General features: G+C 38.6%; 1 protein-coding gene across 1 annotated transcript in view; it reads right to left on the bottom strand.

Annotated features, from left to right (window-relative positions):
• Positions 1-15142: 15142 nt before the first annotated feature.
• Positions 15143-17230, bottom strand: part of EYA4 (EYA transcriptional coactivator and phosphatase 4) — a 260960-nt gene continuing 258872 nt past the window's right edge. The window contains 1 exon segment of the mRNA XM_079147113.1: positions 15143-16072. Within this exon segment, the coding sequence (XP_079003239.1) occupies positions 15992-16072 (81 nt within the window). The 3' untranslated portion in view covers positions 15143-15991.

A 17230-nucleotide genomic window follows, 5' to 3' on the forward strand; every position in this document is an offset into this window, starting at 1 on the left:
CATTGTGTCTCCATTGCTCTGGGAAAATTCAGTGTTCTTTTCAGGTTAGGGTAACCCAGTCAAATGTAGTGTACCCAGCTAAATTTGAATTCTGAATAAATAACAATGCAATATTTGGGATATACTTACACTAAAGATTTATTCGTTAATTATCTGAAATTCAAATTTAGTGGAATGTCCTGTATTTGTATTTCCTACTCTGGCAACCCACCTGAGGGGGATTTCTGGGATGCAACCCCTTCTCTGCCCAGCAGCACCTGCTGCGAGCCTTTCAGTGCTACCCCTTTCTGACTGCCACAAGCTGGTTGTGAACCTGCCCCCCTCCCAATCGGGTCCTCCCTCCTTTGTGCACATGCAGGTCTTTCTTCAAACTTCCTCCCCAGGTGAGATTTGGCTGACTGCCTGTCCTCACCCGGCTTTTTGTCCCCCCAGGCAAGATGAAGGCAACTTGACCTCAGGAGCTGAGCCTTCCTCTCCTTTGTAATCCCAGCTTCTAACAGCACCGTGCACACGGGCTATGACTCAACAGTGCTCCAGGGACACCCTGGCCAATCCAGTGCACTAGGAGCTCTGCCACCACCTTACGTCTCCTGTGGCAACCCATACCTGACACACTGTGTCCTCTATGTGACAGACTGTTTTTTGGATTCCTTTCTCTGCTTTACAAGTATCCCTCTTTTTCATTTTCATTGTCAATTTCCTTTTGAGGAACCTCCACAGGGAGGAAAGGTCTTTACAAATCATCTGATTTAAATCTCATAACAACTGTACAAAATGGATCAAGGGACAGAGATGGGAATTTTAAGGCTTGAGAGGCAATTAATACAACTCTCTTGGATCTGGAACCAGGTAAATCTTACTCTGAACTTTCTACTCATCATCTGTGCTCATTCATTTCACTTCTGTGTTCCGAAGCATCAATGCCAGCTCCATCCAAGAACAAGTGAGGCCTCCAAAATAGCCTCAGGGACCCCAATTTCTTGGTTTCAACACCCTGGTGTCATCCCTCCCAATGGCACTGTTTGAGCCGTGACTAATTCCCCTTGGGTGCTTTCTCTTAGCTCCGGCTCTGACTATCTCCTCTGCTGGGACTTTTCCTTGTGAGACAGACAAGCTGCCATGCTAGGATGAGTCTTATACAAAGGACAACATGACAAGATCGTAAGCCTATGACGAGAGCCAGGGAAGAAACTAAATGGATACTTCTCGAAAGAAGAAATACAAATGAACAACATACATGAAAAAATGTTCAACATCGGAGGCAATTAGGGAAATGCCAATCAAAACTACACTGAGATTTCATCTCACACCAGTCAGAAAGGCAGTCATCAAGAATAGAAATAATAAATGTTGGAGAGTATGTGGAGAAAAATGACACTTTTACACTGTTCGCGAAATTGTAAATCAGTACAACCACTATGGAAATCGGTATGGAGGCTCCTTAAAAGACTAGGCATGGGACCACGATATGACACAGTTATATCACTTCTGGGTATTTACCCCAGAGAATCAGTCACCTTACGACAGTGATACATTCCCATGCTTAGCAGCACAATTCACAATAGCCAAACTATGGAACCATCAATGGATGAATGGATAAAGAAAACGTGGTTCATATATACAATGGACTTTTATTCAGCCATAAAGAAAAATGAAATTATGTCATTTACAGAAATATGAATGGAACTAGAGACCAACATGTTAAGTGAAATGAGTCAAACTCGAAGACCAAGGGTCATATGTTTTCTCTCATATGTGGAAGCTAGAGAGAAAAAAGCAAAACAAAGTGGGGGTGGATCTCATAATGTTAAAAAAATCAAAGAGAGATCAGTAGAGGAAAAGGACCAAGGGGTGAGAGGATTGGAGGGAGGGGGAAATGCTGGTATTGACCAACTTATGTTGTTATATTGTGTGTGTATACAAATATGTAACAACAAATGTCATCAATATGTACAACTATAATGCATCCATAAGAAAAAAAAAAAAGAAGAGCCAGAAAAGAATTCATTCTTGCCATCAACCATTTAAGTGAGCTTGGCATCTCAACCCATTAAGCCTTGAGATGACCAGGGTCCTGGCAGACAGTTTGGCTCTCATCTAGTGAGAGACTCTGAGCTGAAACCACTCAGTTCTTAGATCCCTGTCAGAGAAGACAGAAGGTAAGGTAGTGAATGCTTGGTGTTTTAAGCGTCCACATTTGGGGGCAATTTGTTACCGAGTAATAGATAACTACTACATAGCTTGGTCACATAATCTTTTCTCCAAGAGGTATTTTAATATAATTAGGTAGAAAACTGTTGAGATCTCTAAAATGACATCGTTTAGCCCACTGAGTGCATGAGCTCTTCAGATGATGATCGATAATGACCTCCTAAGCTGGAGTTCTAGTGTCCAAGCTTTGCTCCCACTGTATCAAATATGGAGAGACCATAGACTGATGAGATGACTCCCTTTCTCACCAGTCAGCACCTGGGGAGCAAGCATTTCCTCTTAAATCCTTGCCTCCCGCCAAGGCACTGGTGGGTGGTTATTTATGGTTCATTCTGAGTCATTACTACTGCATGCCATCTCCATGTGCAGTTTGCACAGTATTTTTTGAGCAGCCTTTAATGATGAATAGAGTGAGAAACACCAGGCAAAGACTATGGCAATAACAGTACATAAATTTTATTTTCATTTAGCATGAAAACACCTGATTTCCTTCAACATTGTAAACATGTCACGTTATTAAGCAGTGAAAGGCTGATGAATCTAGACATTCATTGAGACATTGTTTTGAATGAAAATGTACATTAATTCCACTTGCCTCCACCGTTACAGATCATTTTGTTTTGATTTGTTTTATTTTACTGTAGTTTGTTTTAATTAAAAAAAAAAAAAAAAAAACGGCCAGAAAGTAACTGGGAGGTTTCCCCAGGATGAGACTGGTGAGGCTAAAGCTATTTCACTTCTTATCCTCCAGTTAAATATAGGCAGCCCCAGAATAGAAAGTTTTATGGTAATAAACATGTTTAAAGCTAAGTGTTCAGAAGGAAATTTTACTAAACTATTTTTTGAAATGCAAAGAATGTACTCACTAATTCTGTACAATTTTGTCATTAGTTAAGAAAGGAAATTTTGGTCTAGGAAGGAAACATTTCTAAACATAATGGTAAAAAAATTATGTCAAGCTTGACTGCCTTTAAAAGGCAAACATCTTGGCAACAGCCTCATTATTGTCAAACTCATGATTTGTTGTTTCATTAGCATGATGTGTTTTCTGGTACTAAGGGCTTATCAGTTACTGCAATAGAAACTCATACTTTTAGAGTTTATCTTTTAGTTGTTTTTTAAAAAGCTTCTGATTGATCTTAAAAGCATCATAAGTTCTCAGAGTCAGTGCCAGTGCCAGTACAATTAAAGCTACATAAGAAAAGGGAAAAGAAAGAAAACCTATACATTCAGTTTTTTGTGTGTGTTGCTATAACAGAATGTTTGAGTCTGGGTACTTTATTTAAAAAAAAAAAGTCTATTTAGATTACAGTTCTAGTGGTCCAAGAGCTGGTTTCAAGTTCTGATAAGGGTCTCAATGCCAGAGGCAAATGTATGTGAGAGAGATCACACAGCAAGAGAGGAAGCAATAGAGTAAGCTGAGAAGATCAACCTTGCTCTGTAACAACCCACCTTTGAGGTATTCAGTCCAGTCCCTGGAAAACTAATCCATTCCGAGGGACAGGCATTACTCCTTTTTAAGAGAATCACCCCAATCATTCCTGACTAGTCTCTACCTCTTAGAGGTCCCACCACATCTCATTAGTATTCCACTGGGGACCAAACTTCCCAAACATAAACTTCCTAAACATAAACCCAAATCATAGCACACTCCCAACTACCCTCTGGCTCTGGTTATGCAGCTCTTGGGGTCCTGATGTGATTCAGCCCTGTCCTTTGTCTTTAACCTTTTGCATGCCAATTGGTAAAACTGTAATGACTCAGACCTACAGGTCAAAAGTTTCTTCCAAAGAAAGAAAAATTAAGGAGTGGTCATAGGCTCTGACATCTAATTAGCTAAGTTGGTTCCATGCACTTCGCTTCACAGATTATTAGGAGATGTGGTCACAGTGTGTGAGGTGAAGTAAGGGAGGCAGGTGGAGAACTCAAAAGGTACCCAATTAAAAGGTGACATAAAGTGAGGTGCCTACATTCATCCAGAGCGCCATCATTTAAAGGGGGGGGGGTATTTTATTTTGATTTTTATATTTTTTATTTACTTTTTGTTCCTACAATTGTATAAATTAATAGGTCTCACTGTGGCATTTCAATGCAGGCATATATTGTGATTTTATCAAGTCTACTCACTCTTTCATTTTCTCCTGCCCCCTTACCACTAAGAGAAGGTAAATATTTCAAAGTAATAATTTTAACCGATGTGAGACATTTTAACACCTCTTCCTTATAAGTAAAGAATCCTTCCCTTCCATTCTCTTCTTAGCCTCAGACACCTTGGCCACTGCATTTCTGGGAAGAGAAGCCCTAGGGAATACCATGGTGGAGGGAGAGCACTATATTGACTTGGGGTGATCAATTTTAAAACTTTTATTCTCCCAAGCATTGATCAAAGGATACACTTTGGACTACCAGCTCTAGGAATCAACATTTGCAAATGAATATTAGTGTTCTTCCTCTTAATTGCAAATGATGGAAATCAAAGTCAAACAAGTTTGAGGAAAGAAAAAAGACAAGTTTTTGGTGTGACAATTGAAATTATTCAGCCATGTTGGTTGAGTTGAATTTCTGCCTTCTGACAGAATTCAATGACATAATGAGACCCAATGCTCTGACATCACTGGGGGTTTCATCTCTTAGCCCTGTTTCTCCCTATTTTGACTTCAAATTCAGGTTCTCTCTCAATGAGGTAGGAGAGATGGTCCTGATAGTCCATGTGGACATAACCACCAAAGATATGGATCCCAGAAGGACATCTTTCACAGTGGCTTTGGAAAAAAAATGTTGGGAGAGTTTTCATAGGCTTAGTCTAGGTCCTGTACCCTTCTCTTTGGATAAATAGATCAGGGCAAATAGAAATGAAGTATGCTAATTGGCTAAGGTTGAACCATATGCCCAGAAGTATGGTGGTTTCTTAGTACACAAAAGAAGTCATGGTTGTTATGGAAATGGTAACCCAAGGAATGGGAGAAAATATTTGGAATTCACCTACTGAATGAGGGGTTAATATCTAGAATATATAATTCAACAAAAATAAAACAAGCAACAAATTTAAAAATTTTCCAAAGATATGCAAATGGTCTATAAACCATAATAATCAGGGAAATACAAATCAAAATCACAACAAGATATCATCTTACACTCATTAGGATGTTGCTCTAAACACACACACACACACACACACATATAGAATAAAAATCATTGGTGCATATGTAAAGCAGAGAAATTGGAATGCTTGTGAGCTACTGGTAGAAACATAAAATGGTATTGCTGCCATAGTAAACAGTATGGCAGTTCTTCAGAAAATTAAAAATAGAATCACATATGATCCAGCAATTACACATTTGGCTACATACCCCAAAGAAGTTAAAGCAGGAATTAAAATAGATGTTAGTTCAGCCATGTTCATGACGCCATTATCTGAAGGAACTGAAAGCTAAAGGCAGCCCAATTGCTCATGGGCTCATAAATGGATAAACAAAACATTTCATATATATGTAAAGAAATTCTGAACTTTATAGTCATTATGTTAAATGAAAGAAGCACAAAATAGTAAATACTATATGACTCTACTTATATAGTCAGATTCATAGAGTCAGAAACTGGGCTGGTGGTTCCCAGGGAATGGGGAGGCAGTGGCAATATCCTGCATGGGTACAGTGTTTCGGTTTTGCAGGGTGAAAGCAGGTACTATGGTGGATGGCAGTGATGGTAGCGCGGGTGAATGAACTCGGTGCCACTGAAGGTGTGCCTAAAAAAATGACTAAGACTGTAACATTTATCTGCATTTTATCGTGATTTAAATAATCATCTCCATCATAGAATTTTAGACAAAATAGGAAGCATTTTTGAAATATATTTTCTGTCTTCCCTTTTAGAGACTTCATTTTGAACATCTTCATCCAGACACTCCTGAAGCCATGCTGGTTTCTCGTGGCTCCATGTGATTAGTGTTCCCCATACTAGGCAGCCCTGGAACCTTCCCAACTCCCCTCTCTGCTAGATGCCTGTCCAGGACCCTCCTTGGGACCACACTTTAGGTCAGGGCAGCTGAGTCAGTTGTGCTAAAAGCTGCTGAGGTACCTGTCATACCCAGGAAAGGTGATTTGAAAAGAGAGAATCTGAAAACTGTTAACCAGGTCAGAGCAGCTTTAATTGAATTTTTATCTCCTGGGTCTTCTTATAGGGCTGTGTTTATCAGCTAAGGGTTACCCACTTTTCTGCAAAAGTAAGATTTCTTCTGCATAAGGGGCCATTTCTCACATAGGCATATCAGGGTTACTTGGGTGGCATTTATATCTATGGGGGTCAAGAGTTAGAATTAATTCTATGCTTGCAGTCCTCCTAGCTCTTGATTGTCCTTCTCCACAGATTATAACTCTGCAAGTTCTGAGCAAAAAAATACCAAAGCAGGTAAGAGTGCAATGAGCTTAATTTTGCAATCCAGATAGTGTCCAGCTGAAAGACCTATGTTCCAATTCTGTCTCTGTTAGCCACAAATCAGGTAACCTTAGGAGGTCATTAAACTACACAATGAAAATAATAGTGAGTCTCAGGGATGGGACGATTTAATAAGGTAACATGGTAAGCTTCCTGGATCATTATGTGTCTCTTTTTAAATCAGTTTCTTTCCTCTTTCTTCCTACAACATTCTCACTGTAGGGCTTATTCCAAAGCCAGTGACTGAATCAAAGCCCAAGGACCTCCCACATGCTCCTGTTTGTCACCTAACTACAGTGGTACCAGCCCTGTTTGTTCAATGGACACTGCAAGGTCAGGAAAGTAAAATGATAGCTAGGTCTTCAAGGATATAGAAGAAGGAACAGAGATGGTCATCTTTGCTCTGCCTAAAAGCAAGGAAAATGTCCCCTTTTCTCTTCTTTAAAAACAATTCTTTTTTTTTAACTTTAAAAATTTCTATTTTGTTCCTTTTAGTAATACATAACACTAGAATGTATTTTGACATATCATACAGACGTGGAGTATAACTTCCCTTTTTTTGGTTGTATATGATGTGGAGTTACACTGGTCGTGTATTCATATATAAATATAGGAAAGTTATGTTTGATTCATTCTTCTGTCATTCCTATTCCTACCCTCTTCCCTTCCCCCCACCCACTCTGTTCAATTTAATGACCCCCCCCCAAATATTGTGAGTCAGCATCTGCATATCAGAGAGAACATTCTGCTTTGGTTTTTGGGGATTGGCTTATTTCACTTAGAATGATAGCCTCCAGTTCCATCCGTTTACCAACAAATGCCATAACTCCATTCTTCTTTATGGCTGAGTAATATTCCATTGTGTATATGTACCACATTTCCTTTATCTATTCATCTGTTGAAGGAGCACTTAGGTTGGTTCCATATCTTAGCTATTGTGAATTTGAGCAGCTATAAACATTGAAGTGACTGCATCACTGTAGTATGCTGATTTTAAGTCCTTTGTATATATGCCAAGGAGTGGGATAGCTGGGTCAATGGTGGTTCCATTCCAAGTTTTGAGGAATTCCAAGTATGAGGAATTCCAAGTATGAGGAATCTACATACTGCTTTCCAAAGTGGCTGCACCAATTTGCACTTCTGTCCTCATTTTTCTTTTCATGTCAGCAGCATATTGCATCTCTCCCTGTTCTTCTGTATTCTAAAAACCATTCTTGAGTGAGCATGGTAACAGCATATATCGCCCAATAGGGTCAGTTTGTGGGTAGTAGGTTTTATTTGGGAAATCAGTGCCTGCTCCAATTTGGAAATTGCACTTGTCATCTGTAAAACGTTAGACGAAAATTTAGAAATGACATATTCTCCTTCTCAAAGCTTTCTCCAATGTCTCTCCCATCACACACATTGCTGTTTCTGTAACCTATGAGAAATAATTTCGCACATAGAATGGTTTTACCATTGTGCGTTTGGCATTAATTTTGCTTTCTATTCATGTTCGAGAGATTACTGTTCACTCTCAAATCCATCATAACTTGTATTTTGGTGATTTCCATTTTTTTAATACTTCATTCTATAAAAGGATTAGTGTCTACATTGTCTATCATTCTGCTGTGGGCTGCTTTCCCTCACAGGTTTCCTTCCTCTGGCAAATAAATTAGAGTGTCATATTTGTTTCCAAGCAGATGTAAGCTGGTAATGACTTAGTAGTATAAGTCACTGCAGAAAAGTTCATGGAGGCATCTGAATGTCTTCAGGGTTGTAAATCTGGACATATCACTACTTTATCTTTACTGGAAATTGCAGCAAGACAGAGGATACGAAAGCACAGTGTCAAATCAACTGCAGCCCAAATAATTCTCCCTGGTGCTCCTTCCTACAGACATGTCGACATTGCTGGCACCATTCCTAGACTTTCAGCCAAGGTGTCTCAAATTGCACAAATGGTAAAAACTTTTTAAATGATTAGTTGACATGATTTGGTGACATTATTTAGGCTCTTACTACTCTCAGAGTAAGTCAGCTGTGACTTGGGCAGGGCATTTAACAAACAACCGAGTTCAACTTCTCACCAACTGCTTCCAGATGAAGACTTCCGAATCCCAGACTCAGCAGCTCCCTCCAATAACAAGCACTGACAGACACAGAACAAACAGCAGCAAACGAGCAACAGCAACCAGAATCCCTTTTCTTCTTTGGTGTTTCTGAAAACGGTACTGCAATTTGCCAAATTGCCTTGGTTGATCAGCGTTGTGTTGCTATGATCCAAATTTCTGGCATTAAACATTTAAAGGAGAAAGCTTTATTTTGGTTCATGATTTCAGAAATTTCAGTTAATAGTCAGTTGGCTTCAAGGTAAAAACCTCACCAAGGTAGAAACCTCACCATGTGGTGGGGGAAAGCTTCTCAGCTTGTGGCAGCCAGGAAACAGAGGAAGAGAGACGGGTGTGGAGAGGGGAAGAGAGAGAGAGAGAGAGAGAGAGGGAGGAAGGGAGGGAGGGAGGGAGGGAGGGTGGGTCAGGGACAAGGTACAGTCCCTCAGGGACATCCTAAGTGACCTTCTTCCTCCAACCATGCTCCTCTGCCTATCGTGTCCACTGTCTTCCAGGAGTCCATTCAGTTATCGAGAGATTAGACAGATGAGGTCAGAGTTCCAATGCCCAATCACTTCCCCAAAGCCAAAAGTCCCACGTGTGGACCTTGCTTCACTGGGACCAAGCCTTCAACACTTAAGCTTTTGGGAACACTCCAGATTCAAGCCATAAACTGCCCAGGCCAGAAACAGACGTCAGATTGGATCCGCGCTAGGACATAGGAGAAGGAGCAGTGACTGCTAAATCCACTGTGAGCACCTTCATTTCTTTAAATCTATACATTTCTTTCCATATTCATGGCCATTGCCTCATTCAGGAATCTACTGATGATTCTTTGGGATCCTGTGCCTGCCTCTTAGCTCCCTAAGGTTCCCTGGTATGGCCAGGGTAGCTGCTACAAAGTGTAAATCTGGACACATAAGTCCTCTGCTTTGTGAGTCCCTCCTTTGATATCCACTGATCCCTGAACACAATCAGACTTATTGACTTCATATTGAAAATCCCTATGATCTGGTGCTTATTTTCCAGTCTCATTTCTTCTGATTTCCTCTTCTCTTCACTGTAATTCTCAATAAACAAGAATTATGGGCAATTCCTCAACAACAACATTCTAGTCTTATCTCTCTTTCTTTCTCCCATATTTTCTGCTTTGTCTAGATGCTTCCAATCCTATCCCCTTTTCCATGGCCTCCTTCCTTTTGTCCTTAAAGTTTCAGTTTGGGAATCTTCCCTTTAAAGCCTGGTCTAGTGCCTCTACAAGCTCATGACATGACTTCATCCCCACTGAATTGTGTGAAAGTCTCGAGGGTCAGGCGCTGCTCAGTTCTCTGCCATGGTTCTGCTTGACTGACTTGGCAGTTCTACCTTCCACCACACACACCCTCTTTCAATTTCATCTTTTCCCTGAAGGCTCACTGGAGAATTCAACTAATAATGAGACAGCAGCTGCCAGGCACAAGAATCTAAGATACCATGACAACAAAAGACCAGCTAGCACCCCGTAGCCATGGAGACAGTGTTCCACCAACAACCAAAAAGTATCTCATTAGGGCTGAGGTTGTAGCTCAGTGGCAGAGGGTTGCCTAGCATGTGTGAGGCACTGGGTTCAATCTAATCCTCATCACCACATAAAAATAAACAAATAAAGGCATTCTGTCCATATTAAAACCACAAAAAAATTTTTTTTAAAAGCATCTCATTAGAAGGGATGATACTCATCTAGTTTCTATAGGATTCTTTGATTTGTTAGAGATTCTTTTAACATATTGTGTTTGAATATTTTTTAGACTCTGGGAGAGTCTCTGGATGCAGGAAAAAACCCAAATAACGATTACTATTCTCAAAAGTCTAGAGTTGGGTACAGTGAACATTTTTCTCTTGCTGTTCTGAGAGACAGAACATCTTTACTGACATCCCAAGAATTGGTTGGGTCAAATTTAAGATGGTTTTGAGTAGTGGCCTGTCTGTAAGAACTTATGTACTTTCATAACACCAAATCTAATAATTTATTTTTGAGTATAAAAAACAATATACAGGTATTAAATATTAGTTATCTTTGTTAACTACAGGAATTATTCACTTTTCTTTCTTTTTTGTTTCAGAGATCAAGAATAATGAATCACAGAGACTGCAGAGAGATCTGATTTTACATAGCTTATTTGTGGCTTTGAATAATTTAAGTCAACTGAACACATTGTTGCATACTTTTTTTAATTAACAAAAGAGAAGCAAGGATGCAGTCACTGAATCATTATAGGCTTCTTTTTATCTAGAGAATTCACAGGTCATGTTTGACTTTCCATCTTTCCTCATGTCTATCCTTGCCCTTTATAAATTATTATGCCAGGCAACACTCTGGAAAACTGTAAAAATTTACATTGATTTCATCCAAACTTACCTGAATTTTTTTCTCCTTTAACCCTTCAAATCAGCTTCAAATTCCAAGTCTCTTTAATTCTAAACTATGATTATACAAATATTTACCTTAGGTTTAGGCATTCATTCAACAAACACCCTTTTATAAATTATGGTTATACAGAAATAAAGTAAATTCCATGTCTTTGCAGGACATATATAATAATGGATTAGTTAATATAAGATGAATATCATGTTGGATAAACCTAAGGATTAAGTACTATTTAATGATAAAGTGGAAAAGTGGTAAGTACCAGGAAATCACGTGCAATTTTAGAGAGGGGGACCTTTTCAACTAGAAGGTGGTCTTTGAGTAAAGACCTGAAGATAATATAGGACACAAGGGTTACAGATGTCTGGGTGAAAATCTTCTCAAACAGAAGAACAGTGAGTGCAAAGGCCCTGTGGAGGGTGGGTGCAGGTATGTGTCAAGGATATGAAGGTGCCAGTCTGGCAGTGAAGAATGAACCATGAGATGGTAGGAGACAAGAAGGTAGACAGCTTATGATCCCTGGATCATTGCCCCAGGCCTTAGAGGCCATTGTTAAGGACAATGGTGTTTCTGTTGAGTGACATGCCACCCAGCTGCTAGAGATTTCTGGGAAGAGAAAAGACATGCTCTGATTCCCAGGATCCTCGGGCTACTGTGATGAAGTATACTGAAGGGGCATAAGGGAAAAAGCAAGAAAGGTTGATATACTGATCCAGGTGAGAAATCAGCGACAGCTGGGGCCTTGGTGGTAGTCCTGAGAGAGGTAAGAAGTGCCTGGGCAGAAGCAGAGGCTCCAGTTTGGACATGTTGATTGACAGGCCTTTCATCCAAGCAGGTGTCCTGAAGAGGTGAAGGGCGATACAGGAGAGAGATGGGGGATGAAATGTAGAGTTAATTTTTCTCACAAATTCAACGTTCAATAGTAACTAGACCCCAGCACCGCAAAAAAAAAAAAAAAAAAATAGTAACTACATATAAAAGAATGGAAAGGAAGTTTACATACTCCGTTATTTTAAACATTTGTTGCATTTCCGTAGGACATGACTGATTTTGCTATGAGGTAAGGCTCACTGCAATGTTCCCACACAATTCCTTTCTATACTGTTAATTTGGAGGTTTTTTAAAAAGTCACGAATTAGCAGAATTTGGTCCAAAATTTGCCTTTGATTTGCATGTGAACAACAGATATGCAAAGAATCAATACACAAGATAATAAAGGAGCTGCTAAATCCATTTTGAAAAATACTCTTTTATCTTCTTAGAAGTTATTTACAAACTGTGACCTAGCGCTTCTCATATGTACATCTCTGTTCATCTAAAGGGAACTTACTTATTATTTTAATAAGTTTTCCTCTACTATTAATGGTTTGTGAATCTTCTACTTGAATGAATGTAAAACACTCTGCAACCCATATCCACCTTAGTAAACTAGACACTTCGAAGTATTAACTTGTGGCATTTGGACTGTTCATCTCAGTTTGCCTTAATCGCAAATTTTGCAACTTAGGCACAAAAGGAAAGGCTATATCGAGAGACCTAAACACAAATTTCACATGACTTAGGACCAAAGTAAATACACACATAAAAACTCTACAAAATGGGAGGATGAAGAAATGAAAACATTTGCAAAGGGTATTTATTGAGAAATAGTAAAGATGTACATATTTTTACAAGCTTTTAATATTAATTTACATTTCTTTAAATTACGTAGGCCCCAATAATCTATACTTTACTAATACATAACAGAAACCCTTGACTTTGTGAGATTTCCATAACGCTACCATAGTTGGAAGTCAAAATGCAACTTTGGCTCATGATGCTTAAGTTTGGTTTGAAAAGAGATACTAAATGCCATATTCGCTGAGAATGTTGGCTCTTCATGAATGTGCTTTACAAAGATAACTTCATAGTGGAGCATGCTGCTGACACTATTTTGAATCTTAGCTCACCAGAGATGAAGGGAAAAATTTGGAGACAGTTATTTTCTATTTTTGTGCATAATTGTATGATTCTAAAATATTATTTTTGCCTCTGAATTTGATCTATACCTTTTTTTTTTTTTTAGGGACAGAGTCCTTATTGTATGCTAAATAATCACAGCCAGGTTACCTGTTTTGTTACTGAAATTACATGGTCTTGAAAGTTCTATGGTTCAACACAAGGTGGTTACTTTCCTAGTAAGATATCAAAGTTTGTATAGGGAGTAGCCAAAAACCCAAACTGGTTTACAGTAAGGCACACTATTCTAAACAGAAAGAGAACATGGGGACTACCAAATGACTAACTTTTTTGTTTGTTGATTTATTTTGTGGTTTTCTGATCAGAAAGGAAGCAGATTTCCTGTCCTAAGGTGGGGCGGGAAGAGTTCTAGTTCGAGCATGCTCCAAGTCACAGGCTGCCCGAGGATGGCGTGTTGACCTGCACCACTGTTGTGCCAGACAAGCTATTCTCCATCAACCTTGCATTTAGGTGTTACACCAGCAGCCTCTTCTGAACACATAATCGGAAAAAAAGATGGGTTAGAAATAACACTGGAGAGGCCGTGCCCTATCAGAGGGTTTCTTTCTGCACCTGCAGGTTTAGCAGCAAAAGAAGCCTTGTTTGATATGGAACAGAATTAAATTTTTGATATAATGCCACAATTGTATTATTTATACAGTAAAAATAATTTTATTCACAGTAATGAATATTTAAGGTTTTAATGCACAAAATAAGTACTGAGAATCGATGCAACTCTTTCATTTTGTAAACTGCTATTTTCAAGCCAGAAGTCGGCAGAAAATTTATTTTTATATATTATTAAAAGTCTTCCAACCATAATTTGCCTGCCCTAGTACTTGAGGGCAGAGGGAGCCAAAAAATACAAAATGTAAGAATAAGCTTTATGAAATCACAATCTTATGCACAGTTGGGATCTGATGATCTTTCTGCTCATTGTAAATGTGGACTTAACATTCACTAAAGAAATGCAGGCTGACTATCTGGAGATAGAAACCACTTCCATAGTGAATGTTGCGACTGGTGAGCAAAGCGTTCACCCCAACTCGAGCCACAGAAGCCTCAGTTGATGAACTGTCGTGAACTAGTCTCTGGGTAGAGCAATGATGAATAGCTGGACTCCAGGATCCATATTACACTGCAGGTGCAGACACCATTAGCATGCTCTAGTCTTGGAAGTCTTAAATTTCCACAGGGAAATCATGTCACAGAAAATGAGAGGAGAACCTGTATCGTGTTCCCAACACGGGCTACACACCAAGAAGAAGAAGAAGAAAAAAAAAAAAACATGCAAACACACGATGACAGGCTCTCCCTGCAATGAACGCAGTCTGTTGTTCAGTAATGGTACAGGCGAAAACCAACGTGAGCAAGTCTGTAACAGAGAGATGCTCGGTTGATGGGTTCAATGGAGTACCAGTGCCAGTTTACTGTTGTGATTCGCTAATGCTGCCAACATCTGGCTCACTTGCTATTTTAATTTAGGATGATATTCTAGGTAAAATTTTCACAGACTCACTTTCCTTGGACCATCTGGGTCACCTGCCTCCCCTTACTGATGACATTTCATTTTTGCAACGGCATTGAGAACACACTTAGCTATATTTTAAGCCATGTTCACTCAATGTAAATTTTAATCTATGTCCTTGGCATATACTAAAAAGAGTGGGGTGATAATTCTAAAGATATGTATGATAATATCTTCCTTGTAAGCAATATACACATATCAAAAAGTCTCAAATTCAAAACTGTGCAAATTGTCATGAATATGGCTCTTAGTTTTCTTCGGTAAAACTGTAGAAAGGGTACTCAAGAATTCAACAAACATGTTGCTTTCTAAGTAAAGGTCCCACAGTCTCTCTCAAACCTTTTGCTTATGATTGGGTATACAAATAGTTGCCTCATACAATCATTGGAATTATTAAGAACCCAAATAAAACACAAGCTTTCTTTTATTATTCTTGTTGGTTTCTTATTGCCATGGTTTCTTGTTGATGTAGTATTAAACTTTGATAGCTTGAATTTTAAATTTGGTCATGTGAAAAATTATCACAAAGGTTTTTTTTTATTTATTTTTTTTGTTTTGTTTTGTTTTTTGTTTTTCATTATCTACAGAGATTTTTAACCAAAGTTACATTGTAACACACAAACGCTGTCTTGTCTTTAAGGCACAACACATCAGTATGAACATTCTGTTTGCCAAACTTAAAAAAAAAAAAAAAAGACAATATTATATTCCCATTTCCCCTCCCTCTACCCTCCCCGACAAATGAAAGAAAAATTGCATCCATTTTCAAAGTCAGTGGCTAATAAAGTCACAGTAAATTATTTTCATCAATAATTTACACAAATTACAGGTCTAGATAGGACTGTCCTTATACAGTCTGAGTGCATTCCAATTCAGATTTTCTGGGCTAGGTAGGCTAAAGTCTGATTCAAACCTCAGGGCTGAGAAGAGATCCCATTTTGAGGAATGTTGGTGACCACCTTGTCAGACGGAGCACAGGTGTCGCTGCCTGGGAGGGTGAGAGGTCTTTGCTAAAGCTGTGAATTCCAGTTAGGACTCATTCTCTGTGCATAGCAATCTCCACAGATTTGTTTTAGAAACCATTAACGTGTTGTAGATGTAAGACCATGGAGTTTCCTTTTTGTAGCACTAAAGTTTAATTCCATTCAGCAATCTGAATTCTTCATTCTGGAATTTCCATTCCAAATATGATTTCATCCTTTAAGACAATTTATATGTGTAGAGCCAGAGGCATTGAATCACACATAAAAATTCAGTGTACTTGAAATGTAAAAAAACAAAACAAAAACAAAAAAACCACGGATCTCCAGCTAGAGAACACAGTTACAAATACTCTAATTCCAGTGCTTGATGTAGAGCCAAGAGGTCCGAGTGACTTGATATCCTCCAGAAGGGCATGTTGTGCTGTGTGGGCAAGAGAAGGAGGGATGGGAGAGAGAGGGGCAGGAGTGAAGAACGGAGAGATCATAGCCACTGTTTCAAGGAAGCAGCAGCACACAAGGATGTGCAGTCCACCCAGGTTCAAGGGAGGGAGTTTAATGGAGGGAAGATCATATTTGACGGTTTGGCAGCACCAAGGTGGCACTGTCAAAGTAACAGAGAAATAGATCTGAACTGGATTTTAATCATAATAGAAGCAAATATTGAAATTTCTTAAGCAGTTTAATCTTTGCAAAGTAGCATTACCAACTTCAGCATCTGGAAAAATGAGCATGAAACTTTTACATGGCTGACAGAAAGCAAGTTCTGATGAGTACCTCACTCCTAAAGGGCCCATCTCTCAGTTAAAAGAAAAAAAAAAAAAAGATAACTACCAACTTCTTAACCCCTTTTGGGGTAATTGAGAGGAAAACATTGAATTCCTTTCCATGTTAAAAAAATTTTTGGAGAAGGATTATTTAAAATAGAAAAAAAATGTGGCCAATAGAGTTGACTTGATGGAGGAATCCAGTATACATGTGCAATTAAGAGTTCACAGAAGCGGGTGATTAAGAACAAAGTGCCTAAGACTCCATTGGTGATGATAATGAAAAAAGAAACAAGTACACTTCAGCAACTGACAAAATTAAGCATGATATGTAAATTTGGGCTGAGGACACATCCAGAATATAAGTGTGTGGGATATATTTATATGTATATAATGCATACATACATATACATGGAAAAGATATTTGATTAATAAATTAAACATCATAATACTCCTTATTGCTATAGAAATTGTTTTCTGCTCAGTATGGTAGCCACTAGCCACATGTGGCTATTAAGCATTTGAAAATGGTTAGTCCAGTTTAAAATACAAAGTAAATTGCAAAAACATAGAACAGGGAAAGGACTATAAATATTACCTCAATAATTTTTATATTGACTGGGTGTTTAGGATGATATTTGGCATGTATTGGGTTAATTAAAATGTATTATTAAAATTAACTCTAGCTGTCTTTTTTTACTTTTATTTAACATGTTTCTAGAAAATTCGAAAATTACATTTGTATCTCACATTATATACTTGTATAAGAGAGTGCAGGTATATTCCTGCACTTTGAGAATTCTTCTTAAATTTCC

Source organism: Sciurus vulgaris (genome assembly GCF_902686455.1).
Source record: "Sciurus vulgaris genome assembly, chromosome: 7".
Lineage (NCBI taxonomy): Eukaryota > Metazoa > Chordata > Mammalia > Rodentia > Sciuridae > Sciurus > Sciurus vulgaris.